This window comes from Saimiri boliviensis, chromosome 8, assembly GCF_048565385.1.
Source record: "Saimiri boliviensis isolate mSaiBol1 chromosome 8, mSaiBol1.pri, whole genome shotgun sequence".
NCBI classification, from domain to species: domain Eukaryota; kingdom Metazoa; phylum Chordata; class Mammalia; order Primates; family Cebidae; genus Saimiri; species Saimiri boliviensis.
In genome coordinates this window covers 57,680,905-57,697,131 of record NC_133456.1, presented here as the reverse complement: position 1 = coordinate 57,697,131, position 16,227 = coordinate 57,680,905, and the positions used below count along the sequence as shown (strand labels likewise).

Sequence of the window (16,227 nt, the reverse complement as noted above, 5' to 3'; positions counted from 1 at the left end):
ATAAAATTTCTTGAATTATCTCTTGATAATTATTTTCCTGGTGACATTTTCTTAAAGAGTCACACATTATTCCTACAAAGCAAGAGTTGTTTCAGACAGCAGCTGGGCTTCACAAATAGAAATTTGGTGGAATGCAGAGCACATCTGTCAACATTTTTGAAGATTGAGAATAGGACTCTTGAATGACACTTATCCTAAAGAGTTATAATTTTGTGTTGCTTCTAAGAATAACTACTGAAAGTCAGTAAGCAATATTCACTAGACTAACTCTGTATTAGCAAATGAACAATATTAAGACCATAGACCTGAAAGCATAAACAAAACACATTCCTCATTTTGTATTGTGTGCCAAAGTTTTTAAAACCACTCTCTCACCTTCTAGAGAAACTTTTACAAGAAATGACTATCTTAATTTCTTAAAATGTTTGTATTAATGTTGATGCCTAGAAAGGCAAACTATAAGCAACAAGTTGTTACTTTATTTTATAAGGAAAGAATAGGACTAAGTATTTTTGTGTCAAACATTCTCCTACTCCTCAATCTGAAAGAATTGATGGTTTTAGGCAACCTGAAGGCTGAGAGAATTAGGTACTAGCTGATGGTTTGACCTCCATTGTTGGTGAGGACAACCAACTTGAAATCAGAATGGTTCTGTGCTAGTTCTAAAACCGTGTGCTGAGAAACAGTTTTTATATACTCATGAGCTCCCATTTCTGATAAAACAAATCAATATGAAGACTTATATATTTTATTTTTAATTAATGGTAAATTCAACAAAAGTTTTAAAAAGAGGAGTTCTGTATTCATTGCATTATAGCTTTTTAGATCATCATATATTGATCCCATTTCATGTGACCAAAAACAGTGTTTTTGTGATATCTGAGTAGCTAAAATCTAATGCTACTTAATCTGTAACTTTTTAAGTAGAACCCATTACTAAACTACTTGTAACAATGTAAGTGTTTTCATTATTTTCACATCTATTACTGATTATTTATGGGATTGTTTTATGTTCTTTAAACATCTAAGACATCTTGTTCTTATTAGGTGTGTAAGTTGGAACAACCTCTCTCAAGGGCACTCGAAATTTTAAATATTCACAGTTTAAAACCTAGACACTTCACATTTAGGATCCTTATCCATAGGGTTACTAAAAGAAATGAATAAAGATATATGTATAAAAATACTCTCTAAAGTAGCATTTTAGGAAAATTGAATTTCATGTAAATGTCTGTCAGCAGGCCAGGCACCGTGGCTCATGCCTGTAATCCTAACACTTTGAGAGGCTGAAGTGAGTGGATTATGAGTCCAGGAGTTTGAAGCCAGCGAGGGTAACATAGCAAGATCTTATCTCTACAAAAAATAAAGCAAAAATTAGGTGCCTTTGAAGGTGCATGCCTATGGTTTCAGCTACTCAGGAGGCTTAGGTGAGAGGATCGTTTGAGCCTGGGAGGTCAAGACTGCAGTTGAGCCACAGTTGTGCCATTGCACTCCAGCCTGAGAGCAACACAGCAAGACCCTGTCTAAAAAAAAAAAAAAAAAAAAAGACAGTGAGAACATGGTTAAATAAATATTGTTGTCTAAGTACCGTGTAATCGCAAGGAAGAGAGACCTTAGAAAGATATTTAAGTTGTAATATTGTAGTATTAAGATTTTAAGAAGGAGGTCAGGCACGTGGCTTACGTTTGTAATCCCATCACTTTGGGAGGCCAAGGCAGGTAGATCACTTGAGGTCAGGAGTTCAAGACCATCCTGGCCAACATGTTGAATCCCCGTCTCTACTGAAAATGTAAAAATTAGCCAAGCATGGTGGCAGGCACCTCTAAGGCCAGCTACTCGGGAGGGTGAGACATGAGAATCGCTTGAACCTGGGAAGCAGAGGTTGCAGGGAGGTGGAGGTTGCAGTCAGCCGAGATCGTGCCACTGCACTCCAGCCTGGGTGATGGAGTGAGACTCTGTCAAAAAAAAAAAAAAAAAAAAAAAAGATTAAAAAAACAAAGGCAAGCATCCTAGTGTATATAATATGCTTCCACATGTAGGATGATTCCATTACTGCAATGCTTGCAGATACATAGAAAAGGTCCAGAATGCTAGCTGTGGTTTTTCTTGGTAGGGGTGTTACATGCCATTCAAGTTTTACAGAGCGAAAAGACACCTGGCTGAGGCAGTGAGTCCTCTCTCACTTGTGGAATTGGATGACATTCTAACATTCCACTTGTCCCTTGCCCAGTTATGGTCCTGGCAAGTGACTACATCCTCCCAGAGGGACGGGTACCTATTTCTAGTTATCACAGAGGTTCCTGGTAGGCTCATACCTGCCCTGACTTCTGGGGCCCGAGCGGTTTGTTTGAGGTAGAGGTGTACAGCAGGGGGCTGCTTTCATTTTCTCCAATATTTTTGGTGTCATTTGCATTATTTTTGAACAAACCTGTACTCTGTTTGTAAATTAAAAGAAAATATAAAATGAAATACAGTGATCAAAGAGAGAAACATACAAATATATGAAACATCAGACACCATAAAAGAATCCTTCTGTGGCAATCATACTTGGTTTTCCAACAGTGAAATCTGAGAAAAGTCAGTGTAGTGAGATATATATATATATATATGTATATATGTATGTATGTATGTATGTTAATATCTCAAATTAAAATAACAGCCACTTCCCTAGAGTATTTCTTAAGCCACACAGTTTCTTGAGGAAGGGGAAAAAAAAAAAAAGATTAAAGTAGGAAAGTTCCTTGAGGCCAACCGAATACCTGTCTCTTGAACAAGTTAACAGGATCAGTTAAGGAGGTAAAAATGGGCATTGTGAGCACCATGAGAGCAGAACTCTCAAATCTCTGCAAACTGACTCCCTGGGCTTTAAGAGCCTGAGAATGAAGCCGTTTGATTCGTGTGGCAAGTTCGTATAGATTTCCAAGTAGAAATCAGCTTAACGCTGAATTAATTTGACTTTCCCACTAATATGGTAGGTGATGGTTGCTGAAGCCTTGGACATTTCCAGAGAAACCTACCTGGCAATTCTGATGGACCGGTCCTGCAATGGCCCAGTGTTGGTGGGCAGCCCACAGGGGGGCGTCGACATTGAAGAGGTGGCTGCTTCAAATCCAGAGCTCATTTTTAAGGTATGTTTAAATTCCTGGCTACCCTCTATTAATTGATTGTTATTGTAGAAGCTGTTAACTGTTTAATGTGGAGTCTAAGGCCAGGAGCAGTAAATCTGTCTCTACAATTTAAGGTATGAAGATGTTGAGCCCTTTCTCTTTCTAGGTATCCAGATGAAAGTTGGGTGGAATCAAGGTATTCAGTGTTCAAGGACTTTTTATCTTTGCTTTCCCCATTCTTCCTTCTTTCCTTCTTCCTGCCTTTTCTCCCTGATTTCTTTCCATCCAGTCTTCCTCAAGAATTAACCACTGGGAGAGGACTGCTATATTTTCATTTCTCATGGTTAACTCTCTTTCATTTTATATTCTATATGATCTAGAAATTCTCTTCTAGGAGATGAATGAATTCTCTTTTAGCAGATGTGAACTAGACACTGCCTTGAGGTCTCTTAGCACTGTTGATGTAAACTAGAGTCTTTATGAAGTCCAGATTCTGTCTGTTTCTTTCAATCCTTGATATCTTGACTCATTTATTGATATTAAGCTTAGTTTCAAGTCATAGATCGGAGGTCAAATTTAATCAGAGTGCAAGTTTCTCAAAGTCTCTAAACCTAATTTTTAAATCAGTAAGATGAACATGGGGTGATTTCTATCCTATGAGATTGTAAGGATTCAATGAGATGATGTATATCAAGTGCTTCTTAACCTACCTCAGCTGTAAGGAGAACAACATAACTTTTCAGAACTAAAATTCAAGTTTTTAATATGGGTTTTGGGGTCAAAATTATATTAAAATTTTCCACCAGAAACATTCATTATTTCTTTTAGAAAATGATTTTTTGTTTCCCTTTGAAAAGGGGATAGTTTATTTCTTAAATCTCTTTGTCTAAATAATGTACAATACACACTCACTTAGTATCGTCAGCAGATTCTTGGAAATTGTGACTTGAATGGAAACGCTGTATAAGGAAACCAGTGTTACCATACATAGGCTAATTGATATAAACAAGACTTAAGTTCCTATGGCATATTTCTGCTCACAAAAACATCACCCAACTCCTAAATGAAGACCAACACATTTCTAATGTTACACATTAAAATAAATAGGAACCATGTATACATTTAAAAGATTTCATAAGAACAAATAAGATCATTATTTATCCAGTTATTCCAGCTCAGGGTCTCTGGTGGCTAGAGCACAGGGTGCAAGGAAAGCACCCACCCTGGATGGGACACCATCTCATTTCAGAGCACACTCACACAGCACACCCACCACCCACTCAGACTGGGACTGCATAGACATGCCAGTTCACTTGACAGGTACAGATTTGGGATGTGGGAGAAAAGCAGGGGACCCAGAGAAAACTTACTCAGACAAGGGTAGAACGTGTAGACTCCACACAGACAGTGGCCTTGGCTAGGAATTGATTCTTTTTTGTTTCTCTAAAATAACTTTGAATGGAGTAACGTTATTTGCAGACCTGCTGTACTCATACTTGAGTGATTAGTTTTAAAATATTTTCACCAGTTACCTTGGAAATTGAATTGAGAGTTTATATGCAGACTTACCAATAACACCTAGTTATTTTCAAAGTTCACATTATTTAAATCAAGCCATTCCATTTATTAAGAGGATTCATGAAATAATGTATATGAACAGTGCTCAGTGTCTTTGAGTCAATAGCATTTTGTAGAGGTAAGATATCAATAAGAATTATCACCAATAGAGTGTTTAAATCATAATGTAATATTTAACCTATCTATGACAGGCTTTAAACTTAACTAATATTAGGCAGGAAAACCTTACTTTGGAAGCCTTCCAAAAGATGTCATAAAAATTAACTGACTAAATATTCGTCAATGCCATCTGTATAGTAATTAAAAGTGAAAACTGGCATCAGATCTTCTTGTCAGCCTGCCACCGTGAAGAATTATATAGTTTTTGGAAGGGCTGTTTTATAGATGGTCTGCTAATTAAAACATACCCTACAGGCATCTGTGGGAGCCCTGCTCAGAGATCTCTGGATAGGTGCCATGCTTTAATTACTCATTTGCAAATAAATACTAAGCATTTTCTTTTGGGGTTGTAAATCTTCTTAGTTCACTGTCTGAATTTTGTTTATTTGATTTATTTTTACTAGGAGCAAATTGATATTTTTGAAGGAATAAAGGACAGCCAAGCTCAGCGGATGGCAGAAAATCTAGGCTTTGTTGGGCCTTTGAAAAGCCAGGTATATAAGCCGTTGGGGGATGGTGTGTCTGACTTGTTTCAGAAAACATTTGGGAACATGCTTAATTGCGTCTAGTGTCTGCGATTAGGAAACGGGATTATTTATTGTTTTATAATTTTTGCCTCCAGCTGTTTATGATAAAGAAAAGTATTTACCTGATGTTTTAAAAGAGGATGTTTATGATGTGTCTTTTAATGTATTTTGGTATGTGTCTGCATGTGTATTGCATGTGGACACATACACTTTATGATGGATGGTAATCTGTATTTTTTCTGTAGCATTGCTGGTACATAGCACTGGCAGGTGTGTGATTCAGCTCATTCGAACTTTAGTTTCATCATCTGTAGAATGGAAATGATGACTACTCCTGAGAGCTTATTGTGGGGATTCGGTAAAATAATGTGTGCGAAACTCCTTATTGTAGTGCTCCATAAAGGCCCATTCTTATTGGTATTAATAATACATGTTATTTAGCTAAATTGCTTTTCTTTCATAGCTAATGGGCATTTGAAATGAACATTGATGACATAAAGTGAACAACTTAAAATACGCCAATTTTGTAATAATATCCCTTATATTCAAAGAACAAACAATTGGCCTCAGAGCTGTTGAGGGACAGAATCTGTCTTGAGCATTGTGCCCTGCTCTGCCTTTGGGTCCAGCCTGTGCACCTGATTATATGTCTAGCGGGCCAAGCTTCCTAGTACCACAGCGAAATCAGATGAACTTACTTTTTCCTTCCTCTATTACTCAGAGAAGCCACCTTAATGATCCTAAATTGCGTGCCTGTGTGTGCGTGTCTATGTTCTCTGGCCTGGGGCTTTATGAAGAGATTATAGAGTGTGTCCTTTAATTTGGTTGGGCAGCACGGTTCCCGTAAGACAGTAGATGATCCACTCTTTTCTTCCTGTGTTTTTCTTTTGATTGACTATCTCTCTGGAAGTTTTATGGTAGCAGTAGGCAAGTCAAAGAGGGTTAAAGTAGAATAAGGTTTTAAAAATATATATATGCTTAAATGAAGGGAAACCGTTTATTTGAAAATGAGTAAAGGCTCACTTTGAAAGCAAAAGGTTGAAGATGGTAGAATGAGAAAGGATCAACTGGGACTAAACCTCAGGATGACAGAGAAGGGGCCAAGATTCAGTGGAGAATTAGAGGAACTAATTTCCATTTCTGAGACTAGCAAAGAGATGCCAGCATAGTAATCTGTCTAAAGAAGATACTGGAAGATTCCTGACTTTTTGCTACAGTCATTGGTTTCACTTCCTGAAAATGAGGATACCAGCTACATTAGCCATTCACTTGACATTTATTAAAGGGCTTCTCCTGTAGCAGTGGTGGTCACCAAAAGCTCATCTCCCATGGTCTAGCTGCCCTGTCCAGCAGTCAGTTCCAGTGTGCACAGTGACCCTGTCTCCCTCCTCCATATCACTTTGGACATCTGTATTTCTCTTATTTATTTGCAGTCACCTTTGCTAGATCCTAATCTTTACTACAGCAGGGACTTTGTCCATTCTCCTCTCTTCTGTGTTGCCAGCAGCTGGCAAAGTGCTTGGCATCTATTTTTATTCCTCAAGAAGCATTTGTCATGTACATGACTAGGTTAAACAACACATCTAGGTGTCCACTTTGAAGAGGTTCCTAGGGAGTCAGCAAAAGGTGGCTTTCATGGCGGAAGAATGGGCAAAATCTGCTAACCACATATTTAAAAGCTCAAGAGGTGAATGTAATAGAGAGTTCTAGAGAAGTTATTAACAGTATAATGTACATCACAGGATACTCCCCCCTCACTACGTATTATAAGAGAAAATTAAGAGTTATTTATAGTTCTTAAATGGCTTACTAGTGTTTTCCTAGTGCCTGAAACACTCTAGGTTTTAAATGAGTTAACCTATGGAAGGAAGATGAACATGTCAGAACTCAGGGGTCAGTAAGTGGCCATATTGTCAATATAACTTTGACTTAATTTATTGAGGAAAGGAAATAAAATGTTTTAAATCTGTTATTTCTTTCTTTCTTCACTGCTAATTCCATGAAAGCTTTAAATCTTCATTTTCTCAGCAGCTTGGGATGAGCACTGATTGGGTGCTGCTCAGTCTGGTGTGCCTTGGGGAGCAGAGACAATGAAACACAACCATTTTTCTTCAGAGGCTCACCGACCAGTAAACATCTGCCTGCTGGCTGAGAGAGTACAGGAAGCGGGGTGGATAAAGGAATGTGAAAGGGTGGGGTGGGGGGAAGAGAGAGAGAGAGAGACAGAGAGACAGAGACATAGAGACAGAGAGAGAGAGAACTCAGCTGTAGTCATGTTGGAAGCTGTTCATCTAGGGACAACTGAGTGTATTTCTACAGTAGAAGGAATATATGGCTTGGGATCTCAGGGAAAGCTTTGTACTGGAGTTGCAAGCTTGGGAATCTCTGCTTTATGGTGCTTGCTCAAGCTGTGGGAATTAGTGAAAGGTTCTACCTTGAGAGCCAGTCTACAATGAGCAGATGGGTCAGTAGAGAAGGGAAACATTGAAACAATCATCAATCAATGATCTTTTCCTAAAGAAACAGTATCTTAGAGATGCCTTAGATTCAATGTGACATTGAAAGTTACTTAATTTTCATCTAGGATGTGGTTTAGGCATTTGGAGGTACCTCACTCATAGTTGAATACCATGTAAAATGACAGTATTGTAAAATGATTAGTATCTTTTCTGTGACTCATGCCTGTTGTCTCTAAAATGTGATTAATATTAGACACAACAAATATAAACATGATATTTTACTTTACATGAAAACTACCAAGTATTTGTTCCCAACTAAAGTCTATTTTTGTGAGAATTCGTTGAAAAATATTAAGACATAGGAAAGCTTAATACAGTAAGTCCCCCTTATCTGTGGAGGATACGTTCCAAGACCTCCAGTGGATGCCTGAAGCTTACCTACTACCAAACTCTATATATACTCTTTTTTTTCTGGATATATATATACCTAGGTTAAAGTTTAACTTAAAAATTAGGTACAGGCCAGGCGTGGTGGCTCATGCCTGTAATCCCAGCACTTTGGGAGGCCAAGGCGGGTGGATCACAAGGTCAACAGATCGAGACCATCCTGGTCAACGTGGTGAAACCCCGTCTCTACTAAAAATACAAAAAACAATTAGCTGGGCATGGTGGCACGTGCCTGTAATCCCAGCTACTCAGGAGGCTGAGGCAGGAGAATTGCCTGAACTCAGGAGGTGGAGGTTGTGGTGAGCCGAGATCGCGCCATTGCACTCCAGCCTGGGTAACAAGAGTGAAACTCCATCTCAAAAAAAAAAAAAAAAAAAATTAGGTACAGTAAGATATTAACAACAGTAAAATAGAACAATAGCAATAAAGTGTAATAAAAGTGATGTGAGTATGGTCTCTTTCTCAAAATACCTCATGGTAGTGTATTCATCCTTCTTGTGATGATGTCAGATGATACAACGTCTACATGGTAAGATGTAGGGTGAGTGATATGAGCATTTTGATGTAGCATTGAGCTACTCATGACCTCCTGGCAATACTTCAGGAGCGACATCTACTTTGGATGATCCTGGATCATCAAGCCACAGGTGTCAGTGGCTGGATGTCAGGAACAGATGATGTCACTGGTTGGGAATCCTGGATAATTGAAGGTTTTCACCACAACCTTTTAGAAGAACATCATTTTAGAAGTTTTGTCTCTTTCTTTTTAACTCATCAAAGTGTTGCTGTAGAGGTTGTAATCCTTCAGTGACTTTAATACTGTGTTCCATCCAAGGATTTTATTCCATAATTTTGTCCTTTCCATTTAATAACTTGGACCACAGTAGACCGTGGGTAACTAAAACCACAGAAAGAAAAACTGAGGATGGTAGTGGAACGGACAATTACATGACTAAAACTTACAAGTTTCTCAGGTGAATCTTAGTTATCATCTATACTGTTCATTTCTGAAAACATGGGTGCCATGAACTGTAAACATGTGCCTCTAGGTTTTAGGCTGATGAAAAGATCTGATGGTCCAAGTCAGTGCAAGATCACAAACACCTCTTTAAGTGGTTTGTGATCTTGCACTGACTGGCTTGATTTGAGAGCCATATGTGAATATTGATGATAATGTCTAGAATGCAAGAAAAATATGTAAAATTCTTAACCTGTTGAGACTTTTTTAAAATTAATAGATGATTTATTTCAGCAAGAATACATATAGTCATCACTGGCAGATGTTAAATGTTTGATCCAATTTTCCTTCCTGGATAAGTTTTCCTTTCCTATTCCTCTTAGTTTTGAAAACGTAATACCAGAAGAAGTGCCTAATTCCACACAGAGCTCCTAAGCGTGAGTTTTTAGGAGTAGTTGTGAAATTAGGATAGACATTTGCCGATCTTGCATAGGTCCAAGAAATCAAGGCAGGATCTTCAATAAGCTGTCAACTGTTAGGGTCACTGTACTGAAGCAAGTACTCCCATTTCAGCTGAGCCCTTACAGCCAACCACTTGGCTTGTGCCTGCTGGGTTTCCGGGGATATGTCATATTCAGCTGGGTTGAGGGTCAAGGGCGGAGTGGCCAGGTACAATGCCTTCGTAAACACCCTCTTAGTGACCCAGTGCATAACTGTGCCCGCACGGTTCTGAGGCCCTTTGTCTTTATGCTTCTGGTGAGACATTTTTAAAGAATCTTATAAACTTGTCAGGTTTTCATGTATTCATATTTGATTTTACGGATTTCAATTTTTAAAAATTGCTTAACAGACAAACTTGTTAACATTAGTTGGTGGCAAAAGTGCAGAAAAATTTTTGTGCAGAGTGGTTATAAGCCAAGAAAGTAGATGGCAGTAGTAAACAACTTTGACCTGTGCTTATTTTTAAACATTTAACCCATGTAGAAAGCAGGAAAGCGAATCTTAACTTGCCACATGCCATACCACTCCCTGTTACACCTGGTCACACTTACACATTCTTTCTGCCTAGTCCTTGTAACCATGTAGTGTATAGCCTCTGGAATAAGACATCATACAAGGGTTTGTCATTGGAAGATCTACAAGGGAGAACCAGCTTGATTTGGAGATGTCTCCAAGTCAAATTATGTTTTAGTCTTGCTCAAAAAATTATAGTGTGTCTTTGTATAACACTGAAAATTAAAACAGAAAATATCTCCAGAATGCTATGCTAATGTATAAATTACAATGGCATTAATGTGCAGAAAATTCAGGCTTTATACTAAGCAAAGTTGGTATAGGCTTAAGAAGTTCTGAAACAATTTAAGTATACATCTGTGGATGAATAGATAAACAAAATGTGGTATATACTATAATGGAACTTTATTGAGCCTTGTAAAAGAAGATTCTGACACATACTACAGTATGGATTGGGCTTGAGGGCATTGTGCTAAGTGAAATAAGCCAGTCAGAAAAAGACAAACACTGTATGGTTCCACAAGTATCTAGTATATGTTTATATGCATAGCTTTTATTTTATGTATGTATATACATATATAGATAGATATCTCTAGTGTATGTGTGTATATATATATATATATACACATACATATATATCTTCTATCTCTATATATCTATACATATATATCTATATGGAGATGTGTGTGTGTGTGTGTGTGTGTGTGTGTGTATGTGTATGTGTGTGTGCGTGTGTAGAGACAGAGAGGGAGAGACAGAGATGCTGTCTAGAATAGTCAAATTTATAGACACAAAGTAGAATGATGTTGCCAGAGGCAGTGGGAAGAGGAGAATGAGAGTCTGTTTAGCGATACAGAGTTTGAGGGAAGATGAAGAAGTTCTAGAGATTGGTTCCACAATGGTTGAGATATGGTGAATTTTATATTTTGTATATTTTATCACAATTTTTTAAAAAGGAAGTTTTGAAGTAACTGGATTAGATTATACATATATATGTACCCAGAAGTTATTTCTATTATCTAGTCCCCCCTTAGAATTAAATTAATCTTTAATTCAATCAATATTTATAGAGTGGTGACCCTGCAGAGGTTGTATCACTACAGTGGATGCCAAGGTACCCCGGATATATAGGATGCCCTGTCCAACTCACATTGCAAGCTCCCATTGCTGACCTAGAAAACCCCCCCAAAATACAAAAAATATTCAGCAATGAAGTATTTGCTGGCTTCACACTTTAACTTAAATTTTATTTGGATTAAAAAAATGGAAACATTAAATAAAGGAAATTATAAAGAATACGAGAAAAAAACAATGGGAGAATTTTAAAAAATACTCTCAGAAATGAGCCTACATCACGTCACTGCACTCCAGCCTGGATGACAGAGTGAGACTCCATCTCAAAAAAAAAAAAAAAAAAAAACACCTCAGAATGGGTTTAGCCTTTTAAAAGTTGGACATAAAGCCAGAAGCCATATAAGAATGGCATTATTCTGAAATTTCCATGTGGCAAAAGTAGAAAAAATATGTTTAGTAGGTAAATGTTAAAAGGGAAAAAATATTTGTAATTTACATGACAGGAGGAGCCAATTTCCTTCATATAAAAATATGTCCGATAGGCTGGGCACGGTGGCTCATACCTGTAATGCCAACATTCTGCAAGGCTGAGGCAAGAGGATTGCTTGAGACCAGGATTTCAAGACCAGCCTGGGTAACACAGTGAGACGCAATCTCTAGAAAAATTTAAAATAAAAAATTAGCTGAGTGTAGTTGCATGTGCCTGTAGTCTAGCTATTTGGGAGGCTGAGGTGGTAGGATCATCTGAGCCCAGGAGTTCAAGGCTACAGTGAGCCACGTTTGTGCTAGTATACTCCAGTATGGGTGACAGAGCAAGACCATCTTGTAAACACACACTCACACACACCACTCCAATAAATTAATGAGACCAAAATCTCAACAGGAAAATAGGCAAAATTCACAGAAAAAGAAATAAGATATCTCTTAAACTCACAGAATAATGCACAAACTCATTCATAGTAAAATAAGTTCAAATTAAAACTATATGTGAGTGTATTTATCTGTTCTCATGCTGATAATAAAGACATACCTGAGAGTGGGTAACTTATGAAGGACAGAGGTTTAAATGATTCATAGTTGTACATGGTTGGGAAGGCCTCATAATCATGGGGAAAAACAAAGGAAGAACAAAGGGACTTCTCACATGGTGGCGGTCAAGAGAGCTTGTGCAGGGGAACTGCCCTTTATAAAAACGCCAGATCTCCTGAGATTTATTCACTATCATGAGAACAGCATGGGAAAATCCTGTCACCACGAATCAATTACGTTTCACTGGGTCCCTCCCAGGACTTGTGGGGATTATTACAATTCAAGGTGAGATTTGGGTGGGGACACAGAGCCAAATCATATCAGTGAGATACCATTTTTTACCTAACACATTGGCAAAGATACAAATGGCTAATGATTGTGAATTGGAAAACAACGTCTCTGATAATTTTCACTTCGTAGGAGTGAAAATTAGGGACAGCTTCTATCAAGGACAATTTTAACAGAATCTTTTGATACTGAAAATGCATGCACTCCTTTTTCCTTCACTCTGGGTAATTTATTCTACAAATCTGTAATCACCTGTATGATAAATGTACAGAGACAAGTAAGGCAGTGTTATGATATCAACCTATTAGAAACAATCCAAATGGTCATTAAGTGAAAGGTTAAAGGAAATATATATCAATACAGTAAGATACTATGTAGTCAATTAAAAGGATACTATTGATCTACCTGTGTTGCTGATGTCTCTAAAAATCTGTTAGGTAAAGAAATGAGGCACAGAAACAAGTTTGCTTTTTTAAGACAGATGAAGCAGGGATGCATACCTTCTTAGACCCAGAATATCTCTCAGATAAAGCACAAATTGATGAGGTGGCTGCTGCTGGGGGCCTGTGTGGTTGAGTGGTACAATCAGGGAAAACTCTTAGGTACTTTGGGAATTTTATATCATGTACATGTATTATCTACTCATACAAATATTTAATACTAAAAACATTTAATCATACTCATTTTGTGGGTTTGTTTATATCTACTGGGCCTCACATTTGAATTTAAAGATGTTTGCAGGTAGACGTAAAATACATTAAGATAGCATGAATTAAATCCATAGTTCTTCAGTCAAATCTGGAACCACTTGCAATATTTACACCAGTGGGTATTTACTTTAGGGATGTGTTTCATAGGTGCTGCAAGAGCTGAATACTTTAAACAGAAAGGCAACCTAGAGCATATCCATCTTCGTGTTCCAGGAACAAAAATGAGGCAGCAGTGTTTACTGGACCTTGGATACAGAAGCTAGAACCCTGGTGGGCTTCTCCAGTGGGAGCAAGAGCCAGAGGAGGAGATGCTGCCTTGATAGAAAGAGAGGAGTAGAAGTACCCTGGCTTTTCCCTTCTCCCCACCTCCGTCTCTCACCACTGCTTCCCATTGGCTGACCCCAGCTGGAAACCAGCTGCCCTAGGAACCTAGAAAACTCAGCCTGTAAGAGTCAGCTCCCTTCATCTACAGAGTAGAGTTGGGGAACAGAAAATGGATCTGTTGCAAATAATGTAAGGCTGGCACAGTGAGTGAAATACGCCAATGGGAAAACTGTGGCTTGAGAGAAAAATGGAGCCAGGAATGAGACTGATATCTAATGCTTCGCCGTGATCAACCCCCTTGCTCTGTGCATCACGTACTCCTTTCCTTATTGACAGGAGCTTTCCAGGGCAGGCGGACGGCTCATTCATGTTCTTATTTCAAGCCCCAGCTCACAGGATACCAGCCTGCTATATCATAGGCAGTGAAGAAATAGTGGTTGAAAAGAATGAATGAATGAGTGAATTTCAAGCCAAGTGAGAAAAACGAAGTCAGGGCATAACAGGACAACCTTGGATATTCTTGCTCTTTGTCGTTACTGCCTTTGGGACAAACTATTTCAGTTCGAACTGTGCTGTTCGGTAACTATACTATTAAGCACTTTCATCTTCCTGTTTTTTAACAGTTTCCATTAGATACTCAGTAATTGTTGTTTCACAGATTATGGGTTGGATTGATGAATATAATAACTGTTTTATTTCAACACAATAAGAAAAACCTAGTCATTATAAACTCTCAAAATCGTGTTTACCTTTTACTTAAATGGAGCTTGTTTGTATTAATGATTGTAGCTTATATTGCAGCTTAACTCTGCTAATAGAGACATGATAATTTACAAAAAGATTAACAAGATTTTAGGCTATACTGAAAATATTTTGTTTTCTTGATAATGGTCTCTTCTGGTGTCTGGAGGAGAGTTGAGCAATTCCTTTTAATGAATAGCACCAGAAATTAGAATAATTATGTTTTTCTGTTTTTCCCTTCAGAAAACCTAACTGAAAATAAAAACATAACTTTCTATTTTCAAGGTTTCATTAATTCAGCAAAATAAATTTTTTTTTTTTTTACTGCTTTGGTATAATTCTATTTCACTTGATCACATTTAGGCTGCAGATCAAATTACGAAGCTATATAATCTCTTCCTGAAAGTTGATGCTACTCAGGTGGAAGTGAATCCCTTTGGTGAAACTCCAGAAGGACAAGGTAAAAAAAAAAAAAAATAGAGAAAACAAATGAAAGTATTGTAATTATTTATGCAAACTGTAAATTAAATTGCACAAAAGACTATAACAGCAGCTTTGCATTAATTCCTTTCAGTAATTTAATTTCTGCCATAGTTTCAAATGCTCCCATGACACAGTTGAACATTTCAGCGCTTAGGTTTGTTGGTAGCTAAATGCCAAGCTCTAAGGAAGCTACTGGTTGTTTTACTTAAGAACATCCAGGCTTGGTGTGGTGGCTTGTGCCTGTAATCCCAGCACTTTGGGAGGACGAAGCAGGAGGATCACTTGAGGCCAAGACTTCGAGACCAGCCTGGGTAACATACGGAGACCCTGTTTCAATAATAATAAAAATAATAATAAAAGAAAAGAAACATCCATCCACCTGTTTCCCTCTACCTTATTTTTTCGGTGCATCACTGTTGTGACTAAGGTAAAGATTTGTGTAGAAATGGGAACCACACACTTGGGTGTAATGAATGCATGTGCCTTTATGGAACTGGAGCTTTTTGAACATCTTTAGTTTGCCTAAATCTGTATATAATTTCACCTTGTCTTCTGGGTTGGATTTATATCACCTTGGTGAAGCCCCTAAGGCCCCCAGTTGAACTCTACTTAGTTGTAGTTTCTGCTTCAGGCAGGAGAAGGTGGCATTGGTGAAGGTTTCTCCTATCCATCAGGTACTTGTAGAGTATAAATGACTATTTTATATCTCAGTACCTAGGATGACTGCACTGTTTCTTGCATACAGCAAATGTTCTATATGTTCTTATTAATTTGATAGCAAAAGCTTGAATGTATGTGTGTGGTGGGGGAAAGGTGGGGTTCCTCACACACATTCACAAGCTTTTGCTATCAAAAGAGTGAAATAGCAGGTGAGTAGGATAGACTATAAGCTCCATGAACCCCTTCTTTTTTAGTACATTTTACCTCCATTGTATTGCGTGTTGTTTAGCATGTTACAGTCAGTAAGTAGGACTTTGCATTGAATTGGTAAATGGGGTGTATCATTATGTGTAAACACATCAACTTTTGAGGCAAGGTGGATGAGACAATATTTTCTTCTTAGCACATTTCAGAGATTCTGTAGCTAGACTCAGAGAAGCTACATTATCATTTCCTTGGAATCCAGAGAGGCCTAAACATAAATTCTGTATCTGCCATGTTTTGGCTACGGATCTAGGCATGTTACTTAGCCTACCTAAGTTTCAGGTCTTTTTTTTGTTTTAATCAAGTAAGTGGTGAAAATGATGCCTAGCTCATAGAGTGTTGTGAAAATAAGATGAGATCGTATATGAGTATGCATGCAGTGTCAGATACAAAATAGGCTAGTCT

General features: G+C 37.9%; 1 protein-coding gene across 3 annotated transcripts in view; it reads left to right on the top strand.

Moving 5' to 3' along the window:
- The window catches only part of SUCLG2 (succinate-CoA ligase GDP-forming subunit beta), a 298,209-nt gene that overhangs the window by 143,176 nt on the left and 138,806 nt on the right, over window positions 1-16,227 (top strand). For all 3 annotated transcript variants that reach the window (XM_074404527.1, XM_074404526.1, XM_074404528.1), the window contains exons 5-7: window positions 2,976-3,128; window positions 5,249-5,338; window positions 14,779-14,875. In XM_074404527.1, coding sequence (XP_074260628.1) covers window positions 2,976-3,128; window positions 5,249-5,338; window positions 14,779-14,875 — 340 coding nt within the window. The remainder of the gene's footprint in view (window positions 1-2,975; window positions 3,129-5,248; window positions 5,339-14,778; window positions 14,876-16,227) is intronic.